At 42.0% G+C, this 27,143-nt stretch overlaps 1 protein-coding gene across 3 annotated transcripts in view; it reads right to left on the reverse strand.

Annotated features, from left to right (window-relative positions):
• IPO9 (importin 9) overlaps positions 1-27,143 on the reverse strand; it is a 39,484-nt gene that overhangs the window by 11,575 nt on the left and 766 nt on the right. The window contains exons 2-15 of one of the 3 annotated variants that reach the window (XM_083746506.1): positions 25,129-27,071; positions 14,425-14,486; positions 12,963-13,049; positions 12,523-12,724; positions 11,312-11,400; positions 10,213-10,299; positions 5,985-6,104; positions 3,755-3,855; positions 3,013-3,071; positions 2,418-2,569; positions 2,059-2,157; positions 1,521-1,627; positions 670-809; positions 107-266 (exon numbers count right to left, since the gene is read on the reverse strand). In XM_083746506.1, the coding sequence (XP_083602632.1) occupies positions 107-266; positions 670-809; positions 1,521-1,627; positions 2,059-2,157; positions 2,418-2,569; positions 3,013-3,071; positions 3,755-3,855; positions 5,985-6,104; positions 10,213-10,299; positions 11,312-11,400; positions 12,523-12,724; positions 12,963-13,049; positions 14,425-14,486; positions 25,129-25,279 (1,616 nt within the window). In that variant the 5' untranslated portion in view covers positions 25,280-27,071. Of the gene's footprint in view, positions 1-106; positions 267-669; positions 810-1,520; positions 1,628-2,058; positions 2,158-2,417; positions 2,570-3,012; positions 3,072-3,754; positions 3,856-5,984; positions 6,105-10,212; positions 10,300-11,311; positions 11,401-12,522; positions 12,725-12,962; positions 13,050-14,355; positions 14,487-17,952; positions 18,055-25,128; positions 27,072-27,143 lie in introns of those variants that run through there. The other 2 variants (XM_083746508.1, XM_083746507.1) reach the window with 2 other exon arrangements.

Genomic DNA, 27,143 nt, shown 5'->3' on the forward strand with positions numbered 1-27,143 from the left:
TAGATTACAGCTTCACCATTTCACCTGTCACAGAAAGAAATTGTGAACATTTCCTTCTATCAGCCTACAATCAACTAATATAGGTTCTATTTCTTGACCTACTTACCCCCAAATAGCCCTTACTGCAGAAATTCGAACAGAAGGGGGTTGAGTTTCATGAAGACCACTAACTGTGGCTTGTAGGAACTGCTGGATGAGCTCTGGAGACATTGCGACTGTGAAACGACTGGCAGCCCAAAGAGCACGACCAAGGAGGAAAGGAGACACTGGAAGAAGGAAAAAAGTGTTCCTGCATTTCTCCCTCATTACCATTAAACAGAAGGATCCAATATATTATTGAGAAGAGCTGTATACAGAGTTACAGAATGGTCTTCAACTGTTTACTCAATGTAACTACTGAAATTAATGGACTTAAATAAGTCATCTTCATGAATTGCAATGGGTCTACTCAGAGTAAAGCGCCTCTCCCACATTGAAGCTCCCGCTATTTACATTTTATGGACGTCATTTTAGCAAATGTCTCCCTCCTGCGTTAATATTTTGATGTTAATGTTTTAGGCTAGTTTATCTTTTTTAAGTTTAGAAATCTATGGGTAACAATTTCTCCAATACAGCTTGAGTTTCAGGTTATTTTCTAGGAACCAATCAGCAAACCAAATGATGAAGTACCTGACAGGTTGAGGTCTGCAAGAACTACATTTGTTAGAAATCCATGCATATCAAAGTGTATTCTACCATTCTTCACACTGTCTGTGATAAGAGATTTGACAGAACCTAAAGCCAGCATGCAAGCTTCATGTATCTTCCACCTGTAATAAATAAATAAGTTACTTAGGTCTTCCAATATTCATTTTTCTATTTTACTTCTGGAAAAATTATACAAATATCTTTTGTTACCCTTAATAACACAAAAGGTAAATATTTGTATATATTAACTGTAAACATGGAGTACTGTATAATTAAAAAGAAAGTGGAAAAGAATTTCTATAAAATGCTGTACTGGGGGGGACTGGGGGAAAGTTAAGCCATTCAAAACGGCTGTAAATTGTATTATGAATGAATTTATGCTTTTCTATTAATCTGACTCCATTAATAGATTTAATCAGATCAGTGGTTCCCAATTAGCTAAGTACTGAGGGGCCCGTTTTCAAGAGTCAAGCCACTGAACCCCTACTTTTGAAATTTTTGATATCTCTATGGTAGCTTTTGTTATGTGAATGGTGTCATAGACCCACTAGGTGTATTACATGGACCCCCAATTGGGAACTTAGATTATAAGATGCATAGTTTCCCCCCCCCAAAAAAATCCTACAATAATTTGGATAATCTAACTGGCATTTGAATAGTACCAATATAGTGCATATGCACTATAAATACAAATTTAACAGCTGGAAACTGGAATAGTTAAGACTGTCAGTTAATATCATTTCTGACTACATCAATCAATAAAACTGATTTGTTTTCGTTGCCTGCTAAATAATCTGAGATAGTACCATCAAATACCTGCCACCCAGTCTTACCAATGCTCAGCACCACTGTTTTTAGCTTGCTCAGCTTCCTGCAAGTGTCTTGTAGCTGCTGCAGCCAATGCTGTTGCACTCTCATTCTGGAAATCAGTCGCAACAGCCTACACAGAAATATGACAATAAGATACATTTTGCAGACAAGAAAAAAGGGAACTCATTTCACACTACACCTTGTTGAAAATCAAGCTAGATGTTTGAGTACATAGTCCCAGAACACAGAGAATCTGGGCATGACAGAAATGACCTCAACTCTTCATTCTCTGTTTCGGATTGACTTTTCCCAAGATGCTTAGTAGAATATCCAAAGGGAATGAAATCACAGAATCATAGAGTTGTAGAGTTGGAAGGGATCTTGAGGGCTATCTAGTTCAGCCCCCCTGCAATGTAGGAATCTCAACTAAATCATACATGAAGTGGCTCTAAAGAAAATACTCACGTTCCACATATATGGGTTTGTATTTGTGTATAAGCTGCATGTGAAAAATCACTACTATTTACCATTACCGCAAAAACACTGCATATTATTTCTTACCAGCAGTAAGTCCTGTGCAGCAATCCTAACTGTGTAGGAAAATGTATCATCATCTTCATCTTCAACAAACTGTTGTGGGTTTGCAGTCCAGACTTTTATCTAAGAAGGAGAGCACAATACGTCAGTAACTTATAGGAAACCCTTAGCCTATTCAGGAATACATGCAACTAAATTAACCAACACATGCAGAAAGGTTCCAATGTTATTTTTCAGATCACTGGAAACTATTACAAAGGAACTGATTCAATAATCATAAATATTGTTTCTTCTACCACTAAGTTGTAACCAGCTTTAAAGGCTGTATACCGAAGCGTTAAAAAATCATTTTCTAAATAATAATGTACAGTAAATATATTTACCTGCTCTTCTGTAATCTGCATATAGAGAATGATGTAATATATTAGCTCTGGCAACGCTTTCTTCACTGTGCTTTTAAATTTGTGGTTTTCCAACAGAGCATGAACAAACTCAAATATGCTGAATACTAAGTTTTCAAAGCCCAAAACTTCACCTAAATTTGAAAAAAGTAAAGATTGTTAAAGTCAAACTTTTTCTGTGATAGGAAAAAATTATGAATAGTTTTCAAAATTAACTCAACTTATTGCATGACAGTCGAACTATTTCTTTTTTAAAGTTTTTTTTAGTTTTTTAGTTTCAAATCTTTGCCAACAGCAAGTATCTTGTTGTTTATGTTGCTGTTTTAACATTTAAAATCTCAACTATAGTTATATAGAAATATATTAAAAATTATTGGCTTCACCTAAGTTAGTCAGTTTTTAGGTTTTTTTCCAAGGTTTTCAGCAAATAGTACTTAATCTTATAATATTCACACAGCATGCTTTTCAAGGATGACTTCTTTCTTTTAGAGATTCATGTGCTGTGAGTTTCTTACAGATGTTTCTTATAGATGTTTAGATAGCGTTTCAATCACACCTGTAACAGTGAGTTTCTTACCATCAGAATCCACTGGGTCTTCTACTTCTTCTGTGTAATTTACCTCTGTTCTCACATAGGTATGTTAGTTAAGGAGAAATAGATTCAGTTGACATACTACCAGATCATGGCACCTTTTTTTAAGGACCAAATCCTTTGCAATGAAATTACTATACTTCAGTCAGCGTAAGTGAGCAACAATACCCCTTGAACAGGAAATCAATACCATATTGTGGGTAATTCTTTTTTTTTAAATAGACAAACTAGCTGCATATCACAGCCATCTTTATTACATACGTTAAAATGATTTTTTTTCTTGCAACTGTTGATTACGTGATACTTTTTTCTCAGGGTTGTAAGCCACTTAGAGCATAACCTTTTTGTGAAGAGGCGGTATACAAAGAAAGTGATAATGAGATAATCTAAGATCCAAACAACAAGTTATGACACAGATGCATCTATGTTCTTTGAGGAGGACCATTCTGTACCAGACCTAGGTTGAAGGTGTCCCCTCAAAGCTTCTATTTGTTCCAGTAGCCAAAATATTTAAGCATGCCTTCACCTTCTCATGTCAATCTTCTCAGTAAGATATATTATTCAGAAATGCCACAGAACTAATTCTTTCAGCCTCGAATCATTTGCTTGTGAGTGAAATGCTTGTTGCATGTTCAAATTTACACCACCACTGCTATTTACTTTTTCTTGCCTTAGTACTTCTTTCTAGAAAATCTTCTCTTATTTCAAAATGCAGAAAAAAGGATATAAGGCTGCACTTTCTGTAAGCGTATTCCACACAATAGGAAGGATCTGTTGCATGGAGGAAATCATATGCCTTGGGTAGTTTTTCACTAAGGCTGTCACTGCCTGCAGAAGGAAAGGATCCTTAGAATCATTTTTTTTACAAAAGTAGTAATTTTCCCTCTAAAAACCACTATATTCACATTTCTCCATCTGAAGAATAGACTTGTCTGATATATATGCAACTGAATATTAATACTGAAATGGGTAATTAAATGAAAACAAACACGAATTATTCTCTGATTCTATGATCCATAGACATAGTATGACCCATAGATTCATTTATGTCATTAGGAGGTAGCAGCTGGCAATTGATGGGAGATCTAGAAAGCCATGTCCATCTTTAAGAACCCAACCGGAAACATATTACAGGCTTACGAAAAGCTAATTCATGGGTTCTGACAAAGGACAAGCAAAGGGTTGCACACAAACCCCTAGCCTTATAAGCTCCAATCTCATTCTAGATAAATTAACTATATTATAAAATATCCTGGAGTAATTTCTAACAAGGCATGCATACCACTTTGGCAGGAGTAGCATTTGTAAAATGAATACTTATTTTTGATCCCTAACAGAGCTATTTTACTCCTATGTAAGGATTTCTAAAGAAAGATATTTCCTGAAACTCTGTTCTGTTGTATTTTGTTTACAATCTCCGCAGGCAGCTGGATCGAGGCGGGTCGGGGCTGCTGATTCTTCTAGATCTGTCAGCAGCCTTCGACATGGTCGATCACGAACTCCTGGACCACCGCCTTGCCGACGTGGGGATCCAGGGCACAGTCCTTCAATCGCTGCGCTCGTTTCTCTCTGGTCGGGGACAGAGGGTGGCACTTGGGGGGGAATTGTCATCGCGCCACTCCTTGGTGTGTGGAGTGCCTCAGGGTGCGATTCTCTCCCCGATGCTTTTTAACATCTTTATGCGCCCCCTCGCCCAGCTTGTCCGGAGTTTTGGGCTGGGTTGCCATCAGTATGCTGAAGACACCCAACTCTATCTGTTGATGGATGGCCATCCTGACTCGGCCCCAGACACACTGACCAAATGTCTGGAAGCTGTGGCTGGATGGTTACGTGGGAGCCGGTTGAAGTTAAATCCTTCAAAGACAGAGGTCCTCTGGCTGGGGCGGGACGATATGGGATTGAGGGGGCAACTCCCATCTCTTGCGGGGGTGCAATTAGTGCCAGCACCGTCCGGTAAGAGTCTGGGTGTAATCTTCGATACCTCCCTCTCTATGGAGGCGCAGATTACAGCTATAACAAAGGTGGCATTTTTTCATCTCCGCCAAGCTAAGCAGTTGGCCGCTTATCTCTCACGCCCTGACCTAGCCACTGTGATCCATGCGACGGTCACCTCCAGACTGGATCATTGTAACTTGCTCTACGTGGGGCTGCCCTTGAGACTGACCCAGAAACTCCAGCGGGTGCAGAATGCCGCGGCGAGACTCCTTATGGGGTCTTCGCTGTGAGATCACATTCATCCGGTACTATACCAGCTGCACTGGCTCCCAGTGGAGTACAGGATCAGGTTTAAGGTGCTGGTTTTAACCTTTAAAGCCCTATATGGCCTAGGACCCTCGTACCTACGGGACCGCCTCTCCTGGTATGCCCCACAGAGAAACCTACGGTCTGCAAATAATAACATCCTCAAGGTCCCAGGCCTCAGAGAGGTTAGGCTGGCCTCAACTAGAGCCAGGGCCTTCTCGGCTGCGGCTCCAATCTGGTGGAACGCTCTGTCACAAGAGACTAGGGCCCTGCGGGACCTGACATCTTTCCGCAGGGCCTGCAAGACAGAGTTGTTCCACCAGGCCTTTGGTCAGGGCGCAGCCTGACTCCCTCCTCTGGCAACCTGCACAGAATTTTGCTTAACCGGTTGCCATCAATTTGATTTTAATTAATTTTTATAATGAAATATTCTTAGAATGTGTGATTATTTGACTGTTTGATTATTTGATTGTTGTTAGCCGCCCTGAGCCCAGCTTCGGCTGGGGAGGGCGGGATATAAATAAAATTTTATTATTATTATTATTATTACCTAAATTTAATGGCACCTGTTATTAACTGCTATATTAGTATTGTTATAATGTCACATACGATGTAAATAAAAACAAAGCTTAAGAACACAATTTTTATTGCCCACTACAGCAAGACTTTCAAAAAAAGGTTCTCTGCTTACATGCAGGTGTATTTTATATACTTACCTTTAAAACCTCCATTTTAAGTCCACTATCTGATGTAGGTCCATCAGGCAGTTGTAGGGCCTGAACAAAGGCTTCAGTGAATTGCTGCACCACAGGGAAAATAAGGACTTTGGCTGCTCCCTACCAGAATAAAAAGTATCATTTGGTTTTTCAGTTACAGCAATGTGTAAACTGCTTATCCCTGGAAAAAACAGTGAAGGAAACTTCTGACTCACATGCCCCAAAGCTCTTCATGGTCTCCCTCCTCCTTAAAAACAACTAACTGGTTCTAATCGCTGCAGATTTTAAAGCTACACATAATCTCTACATCTCATTTATTTGTCACTTAGTTTCCAAGCTTTGTATTCAACTAAGACTTACAGTAGGCCCACTGAAATTAATGAACCTATTGAATCCCACCCAAAATGGCTCAGCTTGCCCTTGGCTTCCCCTCTCTCTTAGTGTTCCAGCAGCTGCCTTTATAAACCCTCAATTACTTAGCTTCTCCCTATACCCCCAAACACAATACACTCAAATGTTGTTGTTGTTGTTGTTTAGTCGTTTAGTCGTGTCCGACTCTTCGTGACCCCATGGACCAGAGAACGCCAGGCACCTCTGTCCTCCACTGCCTCCCGCAGTTTGGTCAAACTCATGCTGGTAACCTCGAAAACACTATCCAATCATCTCGTCCTCTGCCGTCCCCTTCTCCTTGTGCCCTCCATCTTTCCCAACATCAGGGTCTTCTCCAGGGAGTCTTCTCTTCTCATGAGGTGGCCAAAGTACTGGAGCCTCAGCTTCACAATCTGTCCTTCCAGTGAGCACTCAGGGTTGATTTCCTTCAGTATGGAGAGGTTTGATCTTCTTGCAGTCCATGGGACTCTCAAGAGTCTCCTCCAGCACCATAATTCAAAAGCATCAATTCTTCGGCGATCAGCCTTCTTTATGGTCCAGCTCTCACTTCCATACATCACTACTGGGAAAACCATAGCTTTAACTATACGAACCTTTGTTGGCAAGGTGATGTCTCTACTTCTCAAGATGCTGTCTAGGCCTGTCATTGCCCTTCTCCCAAGAAGCAGGCGTCTTTTAATTTCGTGGCTGCTGTCACCATCTGCAGTGATCATTGAGCCCAAGAAAGTAAAATCTCTCACTACCTCCATTTCTTCCCCTTCTATTTGCCAGGAGGTGATGGGACCAGTGGCCATGATCTTCGTTTTTTTGATGTTGAGCTTCAGACCATATTTTGCGCTCTCCTCTTTCACCCTCATTAAAAGGTTCTTTAATTCCTCCTCACTTTCTGCCATCAAGGTTGTGTCATCTGCATATCTGAGGTTGTTGATATTTCTTCCGGCAATCTTAATTCCGGCTAGGGATTCATCCAGCCCAGCCTTTCGCATGATGAATTCTGCATATAAGTTAAATAAGCAGGGAGACAAAATACAGCCTTGTCGTACTCCTTTCCCAATTTTGAACCAATCAGTTGTTCCCTATCCAGTTCTAACTGTAGCTTCTTGTCCCACATAGAGATTTCTCAGGAGACAGATGAGGTGATCTGGCACTCCCATTTCTTTAAGAACTTGCCATAGTTTGCCGTGGTCGACACAGTCAAAGGCTTTTGCATAGTCAATGAAGCAGAAGTAGGTATCTTTCTGGAACTCTCTAGCTTTCTCCATAAGCCAGCGCATGTTTGCAATTTGGTCTCTGGTTCCTCTGCCTCTTCTAAATCCAGCTTGCACTTCTGGGAGTTCTCGGTCCACATACTGCTTGAGCCTTCCTTGTAGAATTTTAAGCATAACCTTGCTAGCGTGTGAAATGAGTGCAATTGTGTGGTAGTTGGAGCATTCTTTGGCACTGCCCTTCTTTGGGATTGGGATGTAGACTGATCTTCTCCAATCTTCTGGCCACTGCTGAGTTTTCCAAACTTGCTGGCATATTGAGTGTAGCACCTTAACAGCATCATCTTTTAAAATTTTAAATAGTTCAGCTGGAATACCATCACTTCCACTGGCCTTGTTATTTGCAGTGCTTTCTAAGGCCCATTTGACTTCACTTTCCAGGATGTCTGGCTCAAGGTCAGCAACCACACTACCTGGGGTATACGAGACATCCATTTCTTTCTGGTATAATTCCTCTGTGTATTCTTGCCACCTCTTCTTGATGTCTTCTGCTTCTGTTAGGTCCTTTCCACTTTTGTCCTTTATTATGGAAATCTTTGTACGAAATGTTCCTTTCATATCTCCAATTTTCTTGAACAGATCTCTGGTTCTTCCCATTCTATTGCTTTCCTCTATTTCTTTGCATTGCTCGTTTAAGAAGGTCTTCTTGTCTCTCCTTGCTATTCTTTGGAAATCTGCATTCAATTTCCTGTATCTTTCACCATCTCCCTCGCATTTTGCTTGCCTTCTCTCCCCCGCTATTTAGAATATAATCAATCTGATTTCGATGCTGCCCATCTGGTGATGTCCATGTGTAGAGTCGTCTCTTGTGTTGTTGGAAAAGCGTGTTTGTGATGACCAGCTTGTTCTCTTGACAGAACTCTATTAGCCTTTGCCCTGCTTCGTTTTGATCTCCAAGGCCAAACTTGCCAGTTGTTCCTTTTATCTCTTGACTCCCTACTTTAGCATTCCAATCCCCTATAATGAGAAGAACATCCTTCTTTGGTGTCACTTCTATAAGGTCTTGTAAGTCTTCATAGAATTGGTCAATTTCAGTTTCTTCAGCACAAGTAGTTGGTGCATAAACTTGGATTACTGTGATGTTAAAAGGTCTGCCTTGGATTCGTATCGAGATCATTCTATCATTTTTGAGATTGCATCCCAGTACAGCTTTCGCCACTCTTTTGTTGACTATGAGGGCCACTCCATTTCTTTTACGGGTTTCTTGCCCACAGTAGTAGATATGATGGTCATCCGAACTGAATTCACCCATTCCCGTCCATTTTAGTTCACTGATGCCCAGGATGTCAATATTTATTCTTGCCATCTCATTTTTGACCACCTCCAACTTACCCAGGTTCATGGTTCTTACATTCCAGGTTCCTATGCAATATTTTTCTTTACAGCATTGGACTTTCCTTTCGCTTCCAGGCATATCCGCAACTGAGCGTCCTTTCGGCTTTGGCCCAGCCGCTTCATCAGCTCTGGATCTACTTGTACTTGCCCTCCGCTCTTCCCCAGTAGCATGTTGGACGCCTTCCGACCTGAGGGGCTCATCTTCCAGTGTCATATCTTTTATATGCCTGTTGTCTTTGTCCATGGAGTTTTCTTGGCAGGGATACTGGAGTGGCTTGCCGGTTCCTCCTCCAGGTGGATCACGTTTGGTCAAAACTCTCCACTATGACCTGTCCATCTTGGGTGGCCCTGCACGGCATAGCTCATAGCTTCTCTGAGTTATTCAAGCCCCTTCGCCACGGCAAGGCAGTGATCCATGAAGGGGACACTCAAATACTGTCAACCAATTGGATTGCATATTCAGCAAGCCTCATTTGAATCCAACTACTCTCAAGATGAAGGCATGCAGGTGGTGCCTAGGGCTTGCCAATCTGAAGGTTGGCGGTTTGAATCCCCGCGACGGGGTGAGCTCCCGTCGCTCGGTCCCTGCTCCTGCCAACCTAGCAGCTCGAAAGCACAAAGTGCAAGTAGATAAATAGGTACCGCTCCAGCGGGAAGGTAAACGGTGTTTCCGTGTGCTGCTCTGGTTCGCCAGAAGCGGCTTAGTCATGCTAGTTACATGACTTGGAAGCTGTACGCCGGCTCCCTCGGCCAGTAATGCGAGATGAGCACCGCAACCTCAGAGTCGTCCGTGACTGGACCTAACGGTCAGGGGTCCCTTTACCTTTTTACTCTCAAGATGGGCTCTAAAAATGGATTAAGCATACCAGCTTCCATTCCTGGGAGACTGCTGGAGGTCTCCCCTTGCCACACATTATAACCAAGTTAAAGATTCCTTGACTGTCATGCTCAAAAATTATAGAAATTACCAATCTCTCAGTTTGGCAACACATTTCGCACCAACAGGCCACCTTCCATACACTCTAGTCCTATACAATGCAGGGTATAGATCAGAGGGTTTGGACATAAAAATTCACATTCAAATCTCCTTACAGTCATGATGCTAGAAGAAATTTTTGATCTTGTCACCTCTTTTTTAACCTATCACAGAGTTAGTACAACCCTGTGTCAAGTATAATGGAAAGAATATTATACTACTACAATCAACACAACTCATAGATAAGGAATCAACAATTTACCTTTTCTAACTCCTCCATGTTACAGATCATATGGGCACAAGTAGTGAAGATTTCCACAGCACGCGATCTTGTACGAATACCGTAAACCTAACAGGAAAAGCAACTTGTCAAAATATGAAAACGCTAGTGTTTGTTAATGTGTTATCAGCAGTTGCCACCCACAATACTAGTTCTCCCTGTTTTACAATTCTGCAGAATTGTATCTAGTAAAAAGTTTCCTTTTCCTTTTGTAAGACATTCATCTAGAATCATCACATAACTGGAGTTTGGATTTGATATCCCACTTTATCACTACCCTAAGGAGTCTCAAAGCAGCTAACAATCTCCTTTTCCCTTCCTCCCTCACAACAAACACTCTGTGAGGTGAGTGAGGCTGAGAGACTTCAGAGAGAAGTGTGACTAGCCCAAGGTCACCCAGCAGTTGGATGTGGAGGAGCGGGGAATTGAACCTGGTTCACCAGATTACGAGTCCACTGCTCTTAACCACTACACCACTCTCTGTGAGAAAAATACTAGGATCACTGGGGCACTAACAGAATTGGCTTAGGAGACAGATAAGCATTGAAGAAACCATTATATACAACTTGTGTTGGTGTAATCCTTGATATAGCATGTAGCTAATAGTATATTTATAAATATCACTCTAGACCTGGAAATATGAAAACAAAGCCCAAAGGCATCTTCTCTGTCTATATTATGCAGAAGCTACCACACAGGGGCCACCAGGTTCTTGTAGCAGAGCCAAAAACACACCTAGAGGATAGTTCTTGCCACACACCATGAGTGTAGTAAAGGGGGGACAGGGAGGGGCAGCTGCCCCCCATCAATAAAAATACATAGCTAACTGAGGTTCTGTCCCCCCCCCAACAAAAGGCCTGCCCCCTCTAACAAAAATCCTGGCTACACCCATGCCATACATCCACATTTCAACTTGTCTAGGGATCCTCTAAGTACATATTTAGAAGAGAAGCTAGAGGAAGTATGTGTTAACTATACAAGAGCATAGTAGATCTAAACATATTAGTACTTAGTAGGATGGTTCCTCTAATGAAAATTTTGTTATTCCCACTAGATGGAAGTCATCCATTTTCACCCATACCTCTGCCATTGTAAAAATCTTGTACATCTCTGGAAGAATAACAGGAGCTACAAGGGGCATCTGTGTATCTGTCACCTCCCGAGTAAACTCTAGAAAAAAGAAAAGTAGCAAAGTACTTATTCAGAGATTCTTCAGAGTAACATCTCACTTCCATACTGTTCAGTCTAATGACACACATATTCACAAATGGGCAAGGGTTAAGTTTCCTTTTAGGATTACCTAAAGCAGAAGTCAACTTCCTTCTGAGGTGTTAAACTGCATCTGGGTTGTATTGTTTCAGACTACAGGTGGTTGCTCACATAACAAATATTTGTACACAGAGGAGTAAACTATGAGGCTGAAGAGTTCTAGCCTAGCCTTCTCCCCAACATCTAAACCAGCCATAGCTTTACAACCTCAGTGAGAACTAGGCTTATATCCAGTACAGGAGTCATTCAGACTTCAGCATTAATTCTCTCTAAGGAGTTACATGCAACTGCTTTGAAATTATCCACTTAACATTCACCCTAATTCTCACATTGTATAGCCAAGGCTCAGGCTTGATAGCACTACAGAGGTTCATTATGAAAATCCGCAAAAAGAGGATGGTGGCGTACATGAACAGAGCAATCACTGATTGCCTTTTGAGTAAACCCAAAGTATCTAACATCCTTATTTCACTCAACAGAGTTTCAAGAATTCAGTGTAGTTGAAATGGTACAGGGGACTACAAGATTAAATTGGGAACAAATTTGACAAAAAATACTGTTAGCCTGATGCTATATTACAATCTTCTGTAAAAACCCAACCCTGCAGAGGTAATAAAAAATAAATCCCAGTTCTACTGGATTTTTTTCTGTTTTAATTTAACATTTATGTACACCATAGTTATATGTACCCTGCTAGACAGAGGAAGTAGTGACTACGTGCAAGGGAGATGGCTAGAGTGGATTATTTGCTGAAGATTTACTGGAATCAACAGTCTCATCTACTACTACACCTAAATTCTTTTATCATTACGCAGCTTTCAGAAATTTGTACAAGGAGGGGGGAACTAAAAGTATATTTCCAATATTACAAGCTGCAGTATGAACAATGTAATTTATAAGGCAAAGAAAGAAGGCAACACCAAGTTTCCTATCTAAAAAAAAAGTCAACATATTAAAATGGTTTGGAAGCCCCAAAACAAGTTGCAAGAACTACTCAGTTAAGACGACACAATTCTCACATACCTGTAAGCACTCGCATAGCTCCATGCACTGCATTCAGATCCCCACTGACAAGCATTTCCATCAACAGATTGAAAAGCTCAGGCCAAGCTTCAGGCCAATCCCAATGAGCTATCGCTGAAACAGCATACGCAACACTTGAACGTACTTTGCTAATAGATTCTCGCAACCCATTGGGAAGCAGTTCCCTAATGGCAGCTTTTGCCTGTGGAAAATGAATGGTGGAGGAACTTAGCAAGGGACACCAATCATTTGCACAACACAGTAGGATGTACAGATGATATACTATTCCAAGTCACATATCAGTAAATATCCAGCTGAGATGTATCCTATACAAAAAGTTCTCTATACATTTATAAATTGCTTTAACTTGGAAATCAAGGAAACACATCTCTCTTCCAAACTTGAGCATTATGTAACTGAGCAATTAATGAAAGTATTACCCTTTCTGTAGTCTCAGGAGGTCTAAACTTGTCTGACTGGGAACACCAATGAGTTTCCACATATTGTTTCAAGATCACAGAAGCCAGCTGCGAAGGAAAGCAAGGAAGATAAAACAAAACTGAGCTGTTGAAATTTAGGTCTTCAAAGGTCCTTTTTATCTCTTAGATTGCCCTCAGAAAGGGCAAAGCTCTCAACATTAGATAAACATGCTAATTCAGAAGATGCCTGCTTCTTTGGTGTCAAAGTACAAGAAAAGGAATGTCAGCCATCATAGATACCGTAGATTCCGGCGTATTCGGCGACTGGGCGTATTAGACGACCCCCCCAAAATTGGCAGCTGCAATTTGGGGGTTCGTCTTATAGGCCCAGTCGCTTAATACGCTGGGCAGCTCTGCACCAGGAGAAAGCCACCCGTCGCGGAGCTGAGCCTGCCGCCCGCTGCTGCTGCTTCCGAAGAAGCAATGGGGGGCGAGTTCCGCACCAGGCAGTTTTCTCCCAGCATGGAGCTGAGCCTGCCGCTCGCTGCTGCTACTTCGGAGCCGCCCCCGCAGCAGCGGGGGCCGGCTCCTCTCTGCGCCGCCCATACCTGGTGTATAAGACGATCCCCGACTTTTAAACCTCTTTTCCAGGGTTAAAAAGTCGTCTTATACACCGGAATCTATGGTATGTGCAAAGAGTGAAGATTTTGTTGTGGTCTGTGCTTCAGTAATAAAACAATGTAAACATTCAGAGGCAAGGCAATAAATGCACTTTTCAATAGACAAAAAGAACACTTTTTACAAGGACATCATCCTGTCTTACACGATACCATGTTCAAGCATTAGCTTTCTTACATTCTTCACTCTGACAAGGGAGATAAGGACTTCCAGTATCAACATTCCAGTGAAGTCACTCGCCTTTGGATTGGCATGATCCTTCCTAAGTTAAGCACTTTTGTTTTTAAGGAGAGAAATTTAAACATGTGCTCTCTCTCGCTTTTGATTTAATGGGACTTAAATGTGCTTAACTTTAAAATGTTAAAAATTGAATGTACTTATTCATGTCAGTCTGTCTATTTAAAGAAAGGGATCATGATTATACCAGAAAATGTGACATACTTCAGCAGTAGCTTACTATTTTGTAATATGTATGTTGTGCTTCTATCTCAACATAGCTAATACTCCCTTCTTGGGCAAGGTTCTGATGACTGCATTCTTCTGCACTGGTTCTCAAGGTTGAAGACTGGGGCACTGTTTTACAGTGGTTCCACTCCTATTTGGGCAGCTGTTTCTAGAAAGTGGTGCTAAGGGTCTCCTACTCAGCTCTGTGGTATTAACATCTGTGGAAGGGGCAGGGAAAAGTGAGTCGTAATACATGAAAGTGAACATCCTCTGTACCAAAATAATTGCTCACCTGGTTATAGGGATAACAGGAAGCTGCTCAGCAAACAAATACTTTAACTTTAAATTATTTGAGACTGACCTGACGAATGGCCAGTGCTCCTTGGGGATCTACAGTCAATTCTGCCAAGTGAACACCAAATTCTGAAATTAAAAGAGAAAAAAGTAAGCTACTGGTGACACACTATCATGTTTAAGAGGTTATAATGCTGGGGAAACTACATTGTCATTTTTCATGTGTGACCCTTTATTCCTTGCACAGTCCATTCCCTATAGTTCCTGCCCTATTCTTAGCTTCTCTCCACCAACCTTTTAATTCAAAAATCCTATGAACAAAAGTTATTTTCAATGAATGGGTTATAGCAGAAAGTTGGAGAAAAGAGGGGACATCTAGAAACCTGAACCATTTGAAGGAAATAACACTTTGTCATTACTTTGCCACTAATACACAAATATAGATGATAAAAAATAATGTCTGGTTGGACCAGACATTCCAACCAAATGATTTACAGAGCAAAAAGGTCATTACAAAGCAAGAAGCTCATATAATTTGAAAGTGAAGCTTTAAAATTACAATCCTGTGTGGATCTAAGCAGTAAATATTTTATTTATTTAGATCAGAGATAGCAAACTGCTTTCAGGTGGAGGGCCACACGCCAGTAGTGAGTGGGGCTAAAAGCAGAAGTACGTGGAGCAACAAACATGACCCAGTCACACAAAATGCTTAAGTTTCCACAAGCACATGCATATATATCACCTTTCTCAATCATCCATCCAGATAAACAAGCATTCCAGTCAAGCATCAACTCACAAGGAGGAAATGGAGGATGGTCGCTAAGCGATGTGGCCCAGGAAGAAATCAAAGGGCCTGGAGGGTCACATGTGGTCTTGAGGTGTGAGATTTCCCACCCCAATTTTGTATTTCTACCTCCTTTATAAGGTAAAAAGCTTTCACAAAGGAACTTATAACTACGCTAACATAAATATGAGTTTAAAACTATAAACATTCAATTAAAACAAATAATTCCTAATGTCTCCCAGTTCTATGGCTAGATTCCAGTTCTGCCAGTTCTATGGCACAAGAGAACCTTCTGCACTTGGACACCATTGCAGCAGGTACGTACTGATCACATTCACATCCTGTAATTATCCTATGCAAAATCCGCTGATGATTGATGCAGTGCTAGTACAGTCCCTCAATATTTCCACCAACATCATCTCTGCAGTTTCTTATCTCCCTCTCCAATAAGACATCTTATTCAATTTTATATATGTAGTTTTTTAGCTCAGGGGTGGGACTTCTGGTTCACAGGTTGTTCCCATCCAGTCACCCCCTTCGCAATTCCCGCAATTCCACAAAGAAAAATGGGAAGATGCTGCTTTGCAGCAGAGCTGTTAAGTATTTCTGCTCCCCAACCTGTGTACTAATTCTTTCTTTTGCCAAGATATGTGATATCTTCGCAGGAAATGTACCGTATTTCCCCCTCTATAACACGCAGATTTTTTCTCCTAAAAAGGAAGGGGAAATGTCTGTGCTTGTTATAGAGCGAATGTGTGGTCCCTGGAGCCGAAAAATCAGGCAAAAATCAAATCGCGCTTCACGGAAAAGGGAAACCTGAAAAGAAGAAGCGGCTGCTTTCCTGCATTCTGCCTCAGGGTCTTACTGCCCACCCTCCTCTGTTTCGTTGCTGTGTTTGCTGAAACGGAACAAAGAGCAGGGAAAGCTCCTCCCCTCCAGGCAAGCAGAGGGGAAAGCAGAGTGTCTTCCTCTCTGTGCTCCAGTGCTGCTGGGGGAGAGGGAGAGAGAGGGGCGGGAGAGAGAGGGGGGGAGGGAGAGAGAGATGGCTGGCTTGGGTGGGTGGAAACTTTTGCCTTTCTTTCCTCCCTCCCGTTAAATCCCTCTCCTGCATTCTTAGCCAGCTGCTTTTCTGCACACCCCTCTCATGTCCCTTCTTTGTTTTTCCTTCGCTCCCCACTTAAAATGTGGTTACAAAGCATAGATCCACATGGATCCTCAGGATCTTTGCATTGGGTCACCCCAAATTCACCATCAGATCACATAGCATGTCCATGGCTACAGCCTGCCCCCCCAAAATCACGCACCCACTGTTGCCTGGGGCTGCAATGGTACAAAAATGTGGTTACAAAGCATGGATCCACAGGGATTCTCAGGATCTTTGCATTGGGTCACCCCAAATTCACCATCAGATCACATAGCATGTCCATGGCTACAGCCTGCACCAAAAAAAATCACGCACCCACTGTTGCCTGGGGCTGCAATGGTGCAAAAACGTGGTTACAAAGCATGGATCCACAGGAATTCTCAGGATTTTTGCATTGGGTCACCCCAAATTCACCATCAGATCACATGTCTGTGGCCACAGCATGAAGCACAAAAATGATACATCCACTGTTTCATTCAGAATGTTTTTTCCCTTGTTTTCCTCCTCTAAAAACGATGTGCGTGTTATGGTCAGGTGCGTGTTATAGAGCGAAAAATACGGTAATTTGTATGCTGAGCTTTCCAACAATACGACCCTTTTGTTTGTAAATGGACTTTAATCACTTCCCCACAAATCAGAGAAATGGTTCCCCTTTTGCTGATGCAAACCTTAAATTTTCCTCCACTCCACACTTCTAAGCAGAGACAGATGGGGTAGGAAAGAGAAAGAGAGAGGGGGGGGGGGATAGGGTAACTGAAAGAATTGTTCAATCAAGTCATGCTTCCCTGTTTACCTATCCATATATTGCTTTGGCTCCAGCGTTAGACAGGTTTTCCCCAAAAGAATGTGGCCCTTGGGGAGCAAAAAAGATTTCCCAACGTCAAGATTAGCCTCGTTCCCACAACCCTGCATGACAAGGCAGTGTGCAGCCCATGGGTTCCGTGTTGAAGTACTCTTGTAGCCCATTTGGTATGAAAAGTTGGACTGCCCTGCCTCACATCATTATGTCAGGTGACTGACAGCCTTCAACATTCAGAATATGCTGACCACTATGCAGGAAGGAGGGGTAAATGATCCTAAAAACTGAGCACCTTTTCCTCTGCAGAGAACACCTTTGTATTCAAAGCACTTCTTCCAGCACTCTCTGAATACAAGGCTTTCTGTGCAGCTGTTTCCAGCTGAATGTACGGGCTGCAGCTGTCCAGGGCTCTCTCCAACACCAAAATATTAACTGATCATCTGTGACTGCAGAGAGCCCTAAGCTGTGCTTCAAAACCCCAACAATCAGCTGATAATTGGGACTTCAAAGCACCATGAAGAGGGCTTTGCTGGCACCTTTCTGGCCCAGCAGTGACTTTACGTATCCCACATTTGACACCAGAAGGGCAGATAAGCATGCATCGATCAAAATTGCCTGGCAGGACATACGGGGAGGCCCATGGGCTATAGGTTCCCCACCCTGATATAGAGAATGCAATGAAAAATTCAAAAGGAGTCCATCTTTCTTTCTTGCTCCTGAATTTTTATGGGGCACAGTTCCTATAAAAGCAGGAGCATCCTAATTAAAATAAGAAGCAATGTTAAATGTTTCTTTTGTTCAGAAATATTTTCTCAAACTACTTGTGGAACCAAAGCCAATACTAGTAGTAAAAAACTGCAAAACTGGCCTTTATCCAAGTACAGGCTCCATCAGCTAGGCTCAGTGAACACCACATGCTCAGGACTGAGTCTTGATCCCCGAGGGTTCTCCCTTCGCAGAAGAACATTGTTTAGGCTATACTGGAAGAGATCCAGAAAACCTCAAATGAGAATAGGAAAGCAATTTCCCCCTCCAGTTCCAAGTTAGTGGAATCATTATATGACCACTATGGTTACCTAGTCTTGTAACCATAGGAGTAATCTGAACTCAGGAAGACTGAGGAGGATTTGAAGCACTGCTTGGTGTCAATTTTGGATTGGCAGTGAGCAAACAAACTGCAACTTAATCCAGACAAAGTGGAAATATTGTTGGGTGAGGAGGTTGGAAACTGGGAGGTAGATGTAAAACTTGTTTTGGATAGGACTGCACCACCCTGAACATCAGACTCAATACTGGAGTGCTCCTGGATTCAGCTCTGTGCCTAAAAGCCAGATAGTGAGGGTGGGTAGAATGCATTTTATGGTTTCAGCTGGCACATGGCCTCTTTCATTCATGCTGTAGTAAATGGGCAGCTACACTGTGAACCAAGGCATTATGTAGGACTCACAGTTTGGATCATCTCTCTATTATCATCTGATCTCCATTGGTTACCAATTTGTCCCTGGGCTAAATTCAAAGTTCTGCTTTTGATGTTAAACAGCATAGGACCAGATACTGTATTAAGAACAGTCTTAAGAATCCAGGTGAACACAGAAGTCAACTTCAGAATCCCAACTCTATGCCCCTCTACCATAAGAAGTGAAGCTGGTGGGCATTAGGGACAGGATCTTCTGTTGTGCCGCAAAGAATACTGAACACCCTCCCTAAAAAGGTATGTACAAAATATGTAAACATACATCCTTACAAAAGACTTTTTGGGCGCTACACTTTAATCATAGGGTGCTGATACTGCCATTTAAAAAATACTGATTCCTGATATTTTAAAATTGTGGTTACATTTGTTTTTTAATTTAAATGTATACTTCAATTTGATTATATTTTGTTAGCAGCTGAATATTTACCTAAGACAGAAACACAAGACAAAAATATTTTGAAAAAGATATTTGTTTACAGTAAAGTTCAAACTATGCTATCACTACAAACATCTATAATGAAGCAAAGACATAACTACTGAGAAGCAATACTGCATTCAAACTGTTTTAAATGAAACCAAGTACTTTAACTTATTCACATAACAGCAGAAGATGACATCCTTAATGCTGATTGTTGACATTCTTGCATGGACCTTGATCTAATCCAGCAAAACCTAGCTCAGTGGTACATGGTGTGGCTTGCAAGGAGAAAGTCCCAGGTTCAACCCCTGGCACTACCAGTTAGGGTTGAGAGAGACTCCTGCCTGAAATCTGGAGAGCCACTGCCAGTCAGTGTAGACAATACTGAGCTAGATGAAATAATGGCCCAACCATGGTATAAGGCAGCTTCCTATGCTGTCATAAAAAGTCCATACTAAGGATCATATAGCACAGATTAATTATGCAGACTTGATTTAGACCAGAGGTGACTAACCAGTGACTCTCCACATGGCTTTGGACTCTCAATTCCATTAGCCTCAATCAGTATGGTCAATGGTCAGGAATGATGGAAGCTGTAGTCCAACAACATCTGGAGGATCTCGGGTTAGCCACCCTTGTTTTATACGTTTAAAACATATTGGTGATTTGCGGTGAGGCAAGACTGAGGGCAGTCCTAGAAAGTCTCCAGGGAAATAGGGATGGCCAGCTGTCGGGTGGCCACTGAGATACATCTCATGTGACATGCTCTTTCACATAATTTAAGTACTCTGACAGTGATACTGTCATATGCTATCTCAACTGAAGCTTGCAAAACTCTTCCTGAGCAATGCTATGTAGAAAGCTTCACACTAGCCTATTCTCAAGGTTATTACTTAAAACCATTAACTATTTTCACTAAATTGCAATCTCACAGCCATTGCTTTCCCATCAAATGGACTCTGTGAAGAGGTATCTTTGGCTGTGATATGGGTCAAAAATGCCCCTGTTTTCAAACCTGAAAGAGATTCAGGGCCCACCTCAGCTAGCAATAGGTTCACAACTCTTAAAATTCAACTCAGAGCCCTTTGGATAGGAAATAACTACCTGAATAATTGCTAGGGCGGAAAAGAAACTACTTGAATAATTGCTAGGGCAAACTAGTGTTAATTTGCCTGTGTTTCCAGTTTCAGCATAACAAAATCTGCAGGTTCTGCCAAATACTACTACTACTACTACTACTACTACTACTTTTAAAATAAATAACCTATTCTGAAGGCGCAGGATGAAAATGTGACAGCTGTGAATAATGTATGTAAGGTACAACACATTAGAGGGCCCAATGGTGGTTACTCACCCCATACTGTACCATTACATGATCATATAATGCAACAGAGTCTGGGCTTGCTGCTAAAAGTAGAAGTGTGACATGTTCCCAAGCTCGCTTGAAGCAGCCACTCCTAGAATGAGCAATTCTCATTTGTTCTGAAACAGGAGGACTCACCTCAGATCTTCAAAGCAGCTATCAGCTCATAATTGATACTACAAACTGCATATAAATTTTCCCTGTAGGTGCGAGCACCTGACACTTGGGTTATGTAAGAAATGTTAGGAATTGTTGAATTTGTATGGGGAGGAGGGTAAGAGTGTGTGTCAACAGACCAATACTATCCTTTCAAAAGTCTGAAATCCTGCACCTCTGTCAATTTGCCTGCAGTCCCTGAATATATCCTGAGTTTAATTTTCAATAGTACGTCCTCAGATTAATCCTTTATTTCCAGTGGGTCAGCTAATCTGAAGTGGCTTGCCTTATGTAATATAAGTTTAGTGCTGTTGAGGTGGACCCACGTCTAAATAAATTTATGATCAGCCATCACTATCATCAGGAGCATTAACTCATGACTGGGCCAAACGACCATCAGCCCTCATTAAGAGGATGGTTTATATTGGGTTTAAGTTTCCATCAATAAATAGATATAAGAGTTTGTTAGAACGTAAAACACCATGGTGGTTATCGCCATTGGAGGCTACAAGTGTAAAAAAATTAAATATGGAAGGAAATTGGGCTACCTATGAAGATTTGGTGATCGAAATAGAGAATCAGTGGAAATTAAAATATATGAAGAAATTAAAAGCTTAGTGAAAGATTAGTTGCATTATTGTCAAATAAATGAAATATTTAAAGAAGATAAGAAAAACAATGGATTTGAATATACAAAATCCAGGTTTGAAGTAGATTTGTTGAGTTCTAAAATTAAAATATTGTCAAAAATGTATAAACTACTTTTAGAATGGCATGTGAAAGAAGAGGAAGTTAAATCCGCTATGATACATTGGGCAAAGGATATTTGTTATATACAATTAGAGGATTGGGGAAAACTTTGGAAAGATGAAATAAATTTTACAGCTTGCAGTTCACTTAAAGAAAATGTAATGGAAATGATGTATAGGAGGTATATAACACCAGTGAAGTTAGCAGAAATGTACAGACGAAATAATAAATGTTGGAAATCTAAAGAAAAAGAAGGTACCTTCTACCATATATGGTGGGTATGTAAGAAAGTGAAGGCTTTCTGGGAAATGATATACAGTGGTACCTCGGGTTAAGCACTTAATTCGTTCCGGAGGTCCGTTCTTAACCTGAAACTGTTCTTAACCTGAAGCACTACTTTAGCCAATGGGGCCTCCCGCTGATACTGCACCACCACACAATTTCTGTTCTCATCCTGAAACAAAGTTCTTAACCTGAGATACTATTTCTGGGTTAGCGGAGTCCGTAACCTGAAGCATATGTAACCTAAAGCATATGTAACCCGAGGTACCACTGTATAATGAACTTTTAAAAATGTTAAAATATACATTTGTAAAGAAACCAGAAACCTTCCTATTGGGTATTGGAGATAGAGAAATACATAAGCAAGATAAAATATTGTTTTTGTATGCAACAACTGCAGGAAGAATATTATTGGCCCAAAAATGGAAACAGGAAGAGATACCAACAAAAGAAGAGTGGCAGATGAAGTTAATGGACTATGCCGAGTTGGCGAAACTAACTGGGAAAATTTGGAACCAGCAGGACCAGACCTTTTCAAAAGACTGGAATAAATTTACATTGTTTTTGAGAGACAACTGTAAACAATTGACATTGTTAGTAGGGCTACAAGAAGTTTTGTAAGATTAGAGATATAAATTATTATCAATATGATGTTAGTTAAGGAGGAGGGAAGTCTCAAGCCAAGATGACAAAGTGGTTTTTATATATTATATGTAAGATAGATGTTTTGTCAATTTTTTAAAATAAAATTTAATACAAATTATGTAAATAAAAATAAGTTTCCATCAACAGTGTTTTGAAACTGTTCAGCCTGGTGACCACAGATGCTTTCTCTCTGAATCTCTTTTCTGCTAGGTGCTCTGAAATATCTAACTAGTTAAGTCAAGTTTAAGAATCTATGTGTGTTTTTGCCTTCCCTTTTCTTTTTCCCCACCTTTAACCAAATAAAATTTCATATAGTTTGACATTTGGCTTCAATTGTTTTAAAAGGCAATTATCTGGAATGTCTCATAAAACTCTTCTCCACATGCTCAACAATATGGTTAAGGATAGTTTATGACTTGGTGTACTCTAAGCATTGGAAAAGTGAGTCCAAAGCTGCTTCTTGTTTAATATTTTTACGAGCTCTCAAAAAAAATGAGGCAGCCTAGAGTTTTCTGCAGGCTAGTATTATCCTGTTGTGATGACCTATGGCACTCTTATACTTTCATACACAATAGGGTGCTGTAAATTCTCTTCAATCCAGCATTCCTTAGTGCAATCAGCTCTTAAAATATAAGAATTAAGCAAAAAAAGTGGGCTGGCTTGCAGGGTAAGTACAGATAAAGCTAAGTTACAAAGAAAACATGTGCAACTTACTTCTGATCTTAAAATATACATCATTAATGCTTAATCCTATGTGAAAAAGCCTCATGGATAAGCCTTCTCAGAAGGCTATACAACTGATTTCTTTTATTGCAATAATTAGTGACACTTTAATAGTGTCATCTCTGTCCTCTTTGGACAATTAATCTTTCTGCCCTCCACACCATTACCTCAACACACATTTGTACTTTGGAGCAGACATCTCCAATTAAGTTGTGCCAGATATAGAAGTTCCATCAACTGAAAGAAACCACATTGGGAGAAGTTCCCTTTGAAGTGACATAATCAAACTGCTTAAAACTGACAAAAACAGAAAATATAGTACAAGTCCACATAAATATTGGTACTTCTCCTTCAAGAAATGACAGCTTTCAAACAACAAGAACAGCATCACAAAAGTGCTATACTGTTCATGACTTGCTTCTGAAAGTAGGTAGTTATGCCTCCCCCCCCCCCCATAGCTCCACTTGCCTGCACAACACGTTTGCATAACAATGACCAAGTAGCAATCCTATCTGCCCACAACACATTACATACTACAATCTCTGGAATTTTATTCTCATTAGTCATTTAAGTTACCAGACTGGGGGTGGCAAGAGAGGGAAAGGGGATAAATTTCTTAAAGGCTTATTTAACTTGAATTTGCTATGGAAAACATTGTTTTTAAATATTTTAACAGAATATTCCTAACGCATAAGCACATAAATAATTCAAAAATCGATAAATAAAGCTAAAGCAGATTTTTTTCTATTGTGGTATTTTGGCAGGAGAAATTAATTTCCTTAGCACAGGGTTGGGGCACATGGTGTCCATCAGCTAATGGTTGGAATACACGTCTTATTACCCCTGATGACTGACTGTCCTGGCTGAGACTGGTGGGAGTTGGATCTAACCACATATAAGCACACATGCATGTATGTATGCATATGGGTATATATCAACACATATAGCACACACAAACAAACAAACAACTAATAACCACACAGAATTCAGATCTTATTATAACTCTCTACATTAAACTGAAATAATTTATTATGTTTATGGAACTGCTATGTCTAAATCTATGGAGTTTAAATGGGTTTTAGAGCACATTTAAAAAGCCTAATTTGGAAATTATGGAGTGAAGTATCAGCACATTTAGACTCTGCAATTCAGACATGCAATGTTTCAGCCCTTCTTGATCTGCACCAGTTCACATGGTAGATCAAAATCTGTGTGGGAATATTTATATACCAGGCACTCCCACAGCTATCTTATCACAATGAGCATAACAATGCTCCAGAGGAGAAGTGGGAGAGACAGTATACCCTGTGACAGTACTGTACACACCTAAGTAGGAGAGAACGCCTTTTAGAAACATTTCTGCAGAAGTCTTTAAGATCTACACCTCTACTTAAGTCTACTACACTTAATGTTAATGAGGACAGCTTTTTCTCATTAAAACCTGGCTGTACGAAACCCTTTAGGCCAACCAATTTTACTACAGAGATATTACTATCTCACTCAGTTCAGTGCTGCTCTTTAAAGTCTGAATACTTTAGCTTGGAAACCCTTAAGGCTGCTTTATAGGCGAACTTCAGCAAGGCGCCGAGACAAAGCCCCCTCCTCCCCCATCACCCAACCTTATCCCATGAGAAACCCTCTTTCCCGATGGCCTTCAACCTTTTCTGACCAAGGACCCGCCGTTAGCCCAAAGGGAGGGAGCCACTTTTTAACTGCACCCTGTAGTAGTTGTGTGGTAGCAGCGCTGCGGCGACCCTTAGGGTCAGGTCGACGACACTCACCAGACGAAGGCCGATTTATGCCTTATATACACAATGGGCACGAAAGGAGAAGCGGGGCCGCCGGAGGAAGCCCACTCCGAGACATATAAACTCCGGACGACTTGGAAAGGAAGCCTCGGCATCTCCGGTGCCGAAGAAGAGGCGAGACCGGGGCAGGACCCTGAAGGGAGCGCGGAACCGGTGGCAGCAGAGGCAGGACACGAGTTTCCCCGCCCACCTCGAGCTCCGCGAAAAGTCCCTTCCAGCCCCTGCCCCACAAAAGGCCATCCCCAAAAAAGGGGGTAATCCAGAATTGGGAAACCGAGGAGCAGCTCCATCTCCTTCTCTGCCCATCGCCCTGGCCGGGGAGATCCGAGGCCCACAAAAGGGAAGAAGCGGGAGGCTCGGCTCCCCTCAGAGCCTTCCCCCCCCCCCGCCGCCGCCCGGTCGGCCGTTGCTGCCCCCACACTCACCCTCGGTGACCTCCAGCACCTTCACCTGCTCCTCGGCAGCTGCGCGCACCCCTTGCACCGGGCACAGGATGCCGTTCAGGGTCTCCACCAGCGCCTCCTTCAGCCCCTGAGCCACAGGGCCCGGCCCCACGCCCGACGCGACGCCCGCCATCCCGCCGCGCCCCTGAGGAGAGCAGCAGCAAAGGCGAGGGAGAAGCTCCGCGGGGCTGGGGGGGGGGGGGCGGGGAGGAAGCGCGAGACGGGAGGAAAGGCAGCAGCGGGTGCGGGTGAGGCGGCACTAGGCGGGCTGAGGGCCGCGGCTGCTGCCGCCACCGCGCGCCAAACGCGCACGCAACGACGTGCTCTCGCGCGGAGAGCGGTGCCGGCGAGGATCCCGCCGGAACCGGTTCTCGGAGAGCGCCCCCGCAGCACGGATGGAAGCATCGCACCCTTAGGCTGACAACTTTTACTTTTTTTTTAAATTGGAGGAGTCCTTTATTACAGATCAGGCAGATTAAAAAAGTAGACTATGTAAAGCAAAAGACTGAAAGAAAAATGTACCCATTTAACCGTTTCAAAAAACCATGTACGGAAAGAAGCTGAAGGAAAACACCCGAGAAGAGGCAGGTATACCGCTGTTCCCAGTCTGCGCTGGGCTGGTGGAGCCATTTCTCTTACTGGTCTGCTAAAGAGAAATGTTGACAGCATGCCATCTCATTCTGCTGGTACTTAATGGGACAGGCTGGCATGGGTCAGAGGCACCATCACAACAAGCCAGAAGCTACTGGATGAAAAGTGACTCATGATCAATGGTGACAGAAATGCCATGCCATGGAATGGCAGGAAGTTGCTGTTTCTGCAGTTACAAGAAAGATAGCAGTGAGCCCCACCAAATTCCTGCTTAGCTTTGCAGACAGCAGGTCTGCTGGACTGGCTGATGCAAGTGAAGGACAAAATCTATATTCATCAAATTTAGTAAAACCCCATTTTCAGTGGCAAGGCATGGTTTCCAGTCCTAAAGGTTCAGCAAGGTCAAATCAGGAGGATTTCCCATCCATCATGTAGTAGGGATACATCAATCCCAAGACTATGGCTCCCAAAACAGGGATCAGCCAGACTGTCCAGAAACTTCATTCTTTCGAGGAAGACTTGTTTGGAACCTTGGAGGCATTAGGATTACTGCCATACGGATGAAACTCTCCTATAAGGCATTGGTCAAGCATCTCTCGGGCATTAAAGAGTGGCCAACATCTTCAAAGTTCTCAATGGCATCTCTACCAGCTTGTTCAAGCAGAATCTCCTCTCCACCTGGATGCTCACTGAGGAAGCAGGTGACGTTGTACACATGCCCACTGATGACCAGCCAGGTCTCCTTGTTGGTGTTTCGCTTCACCACTTTGTCCAGGGTGAAGATGGATCCCCTTTCGCAGGTCTCCAGCATGTCCCCGCTACCATGCTCCTTTCTTGACCCCATTCAGACTCGCCCGCCTTGACTGAACAGGCTAACTTTTGAAATAAAAAAATGGACAGTGGGATCCATCCATTTTTGGCTGGCTTAGGGGTCCAGCTCAATAGCTTTTGCTGGAAACAGGGATGGGCAGATACAATACAAAAATTGACTGTTCACCTACATCTTAAAGCAGGGGGTGGGGAATGTTTGGCCCTTGCTGGGCTACAACTTCCTTCACCCCCTGACCATTGGTTACGCTGGCTGGGAATGGTAGGAGTTGGAGTCCAACGAAGATCACATGTTCCTCCCTACTGGTTATTGGTTTGTTTGTTGATGAGAATGAGGATAATTATGATGTGTTTTTTGTTTTCATTTTGTATGTTGCAAATGGCCCTGTGATCGTCAGATGAAGGGTGGTATACAAATTTAATCAATAAAATTTAAAATAAATAACAAGACAAAAGACAGGGAGGAGAAATGACCTTGCTTCTTGACTGTCGAGGGACTATACGAACTTATTTCTGACCAGTTAGGGAACCCTGATTGAAATGGGCTTACTCTCATGTGTGCTTAGAATTACATTCTT

Source organism: Podarcis gaigeae (genome assembly GCF_964106915.1).
Source record: "Podarcis gaigeae genome assembly, chromosome: 6".
NCBI lineage: Eukaryota > Metazoa > Chordata > Lepidosauria > Squamata > Lacertidae > Podarcis > Podarcis gaigeae.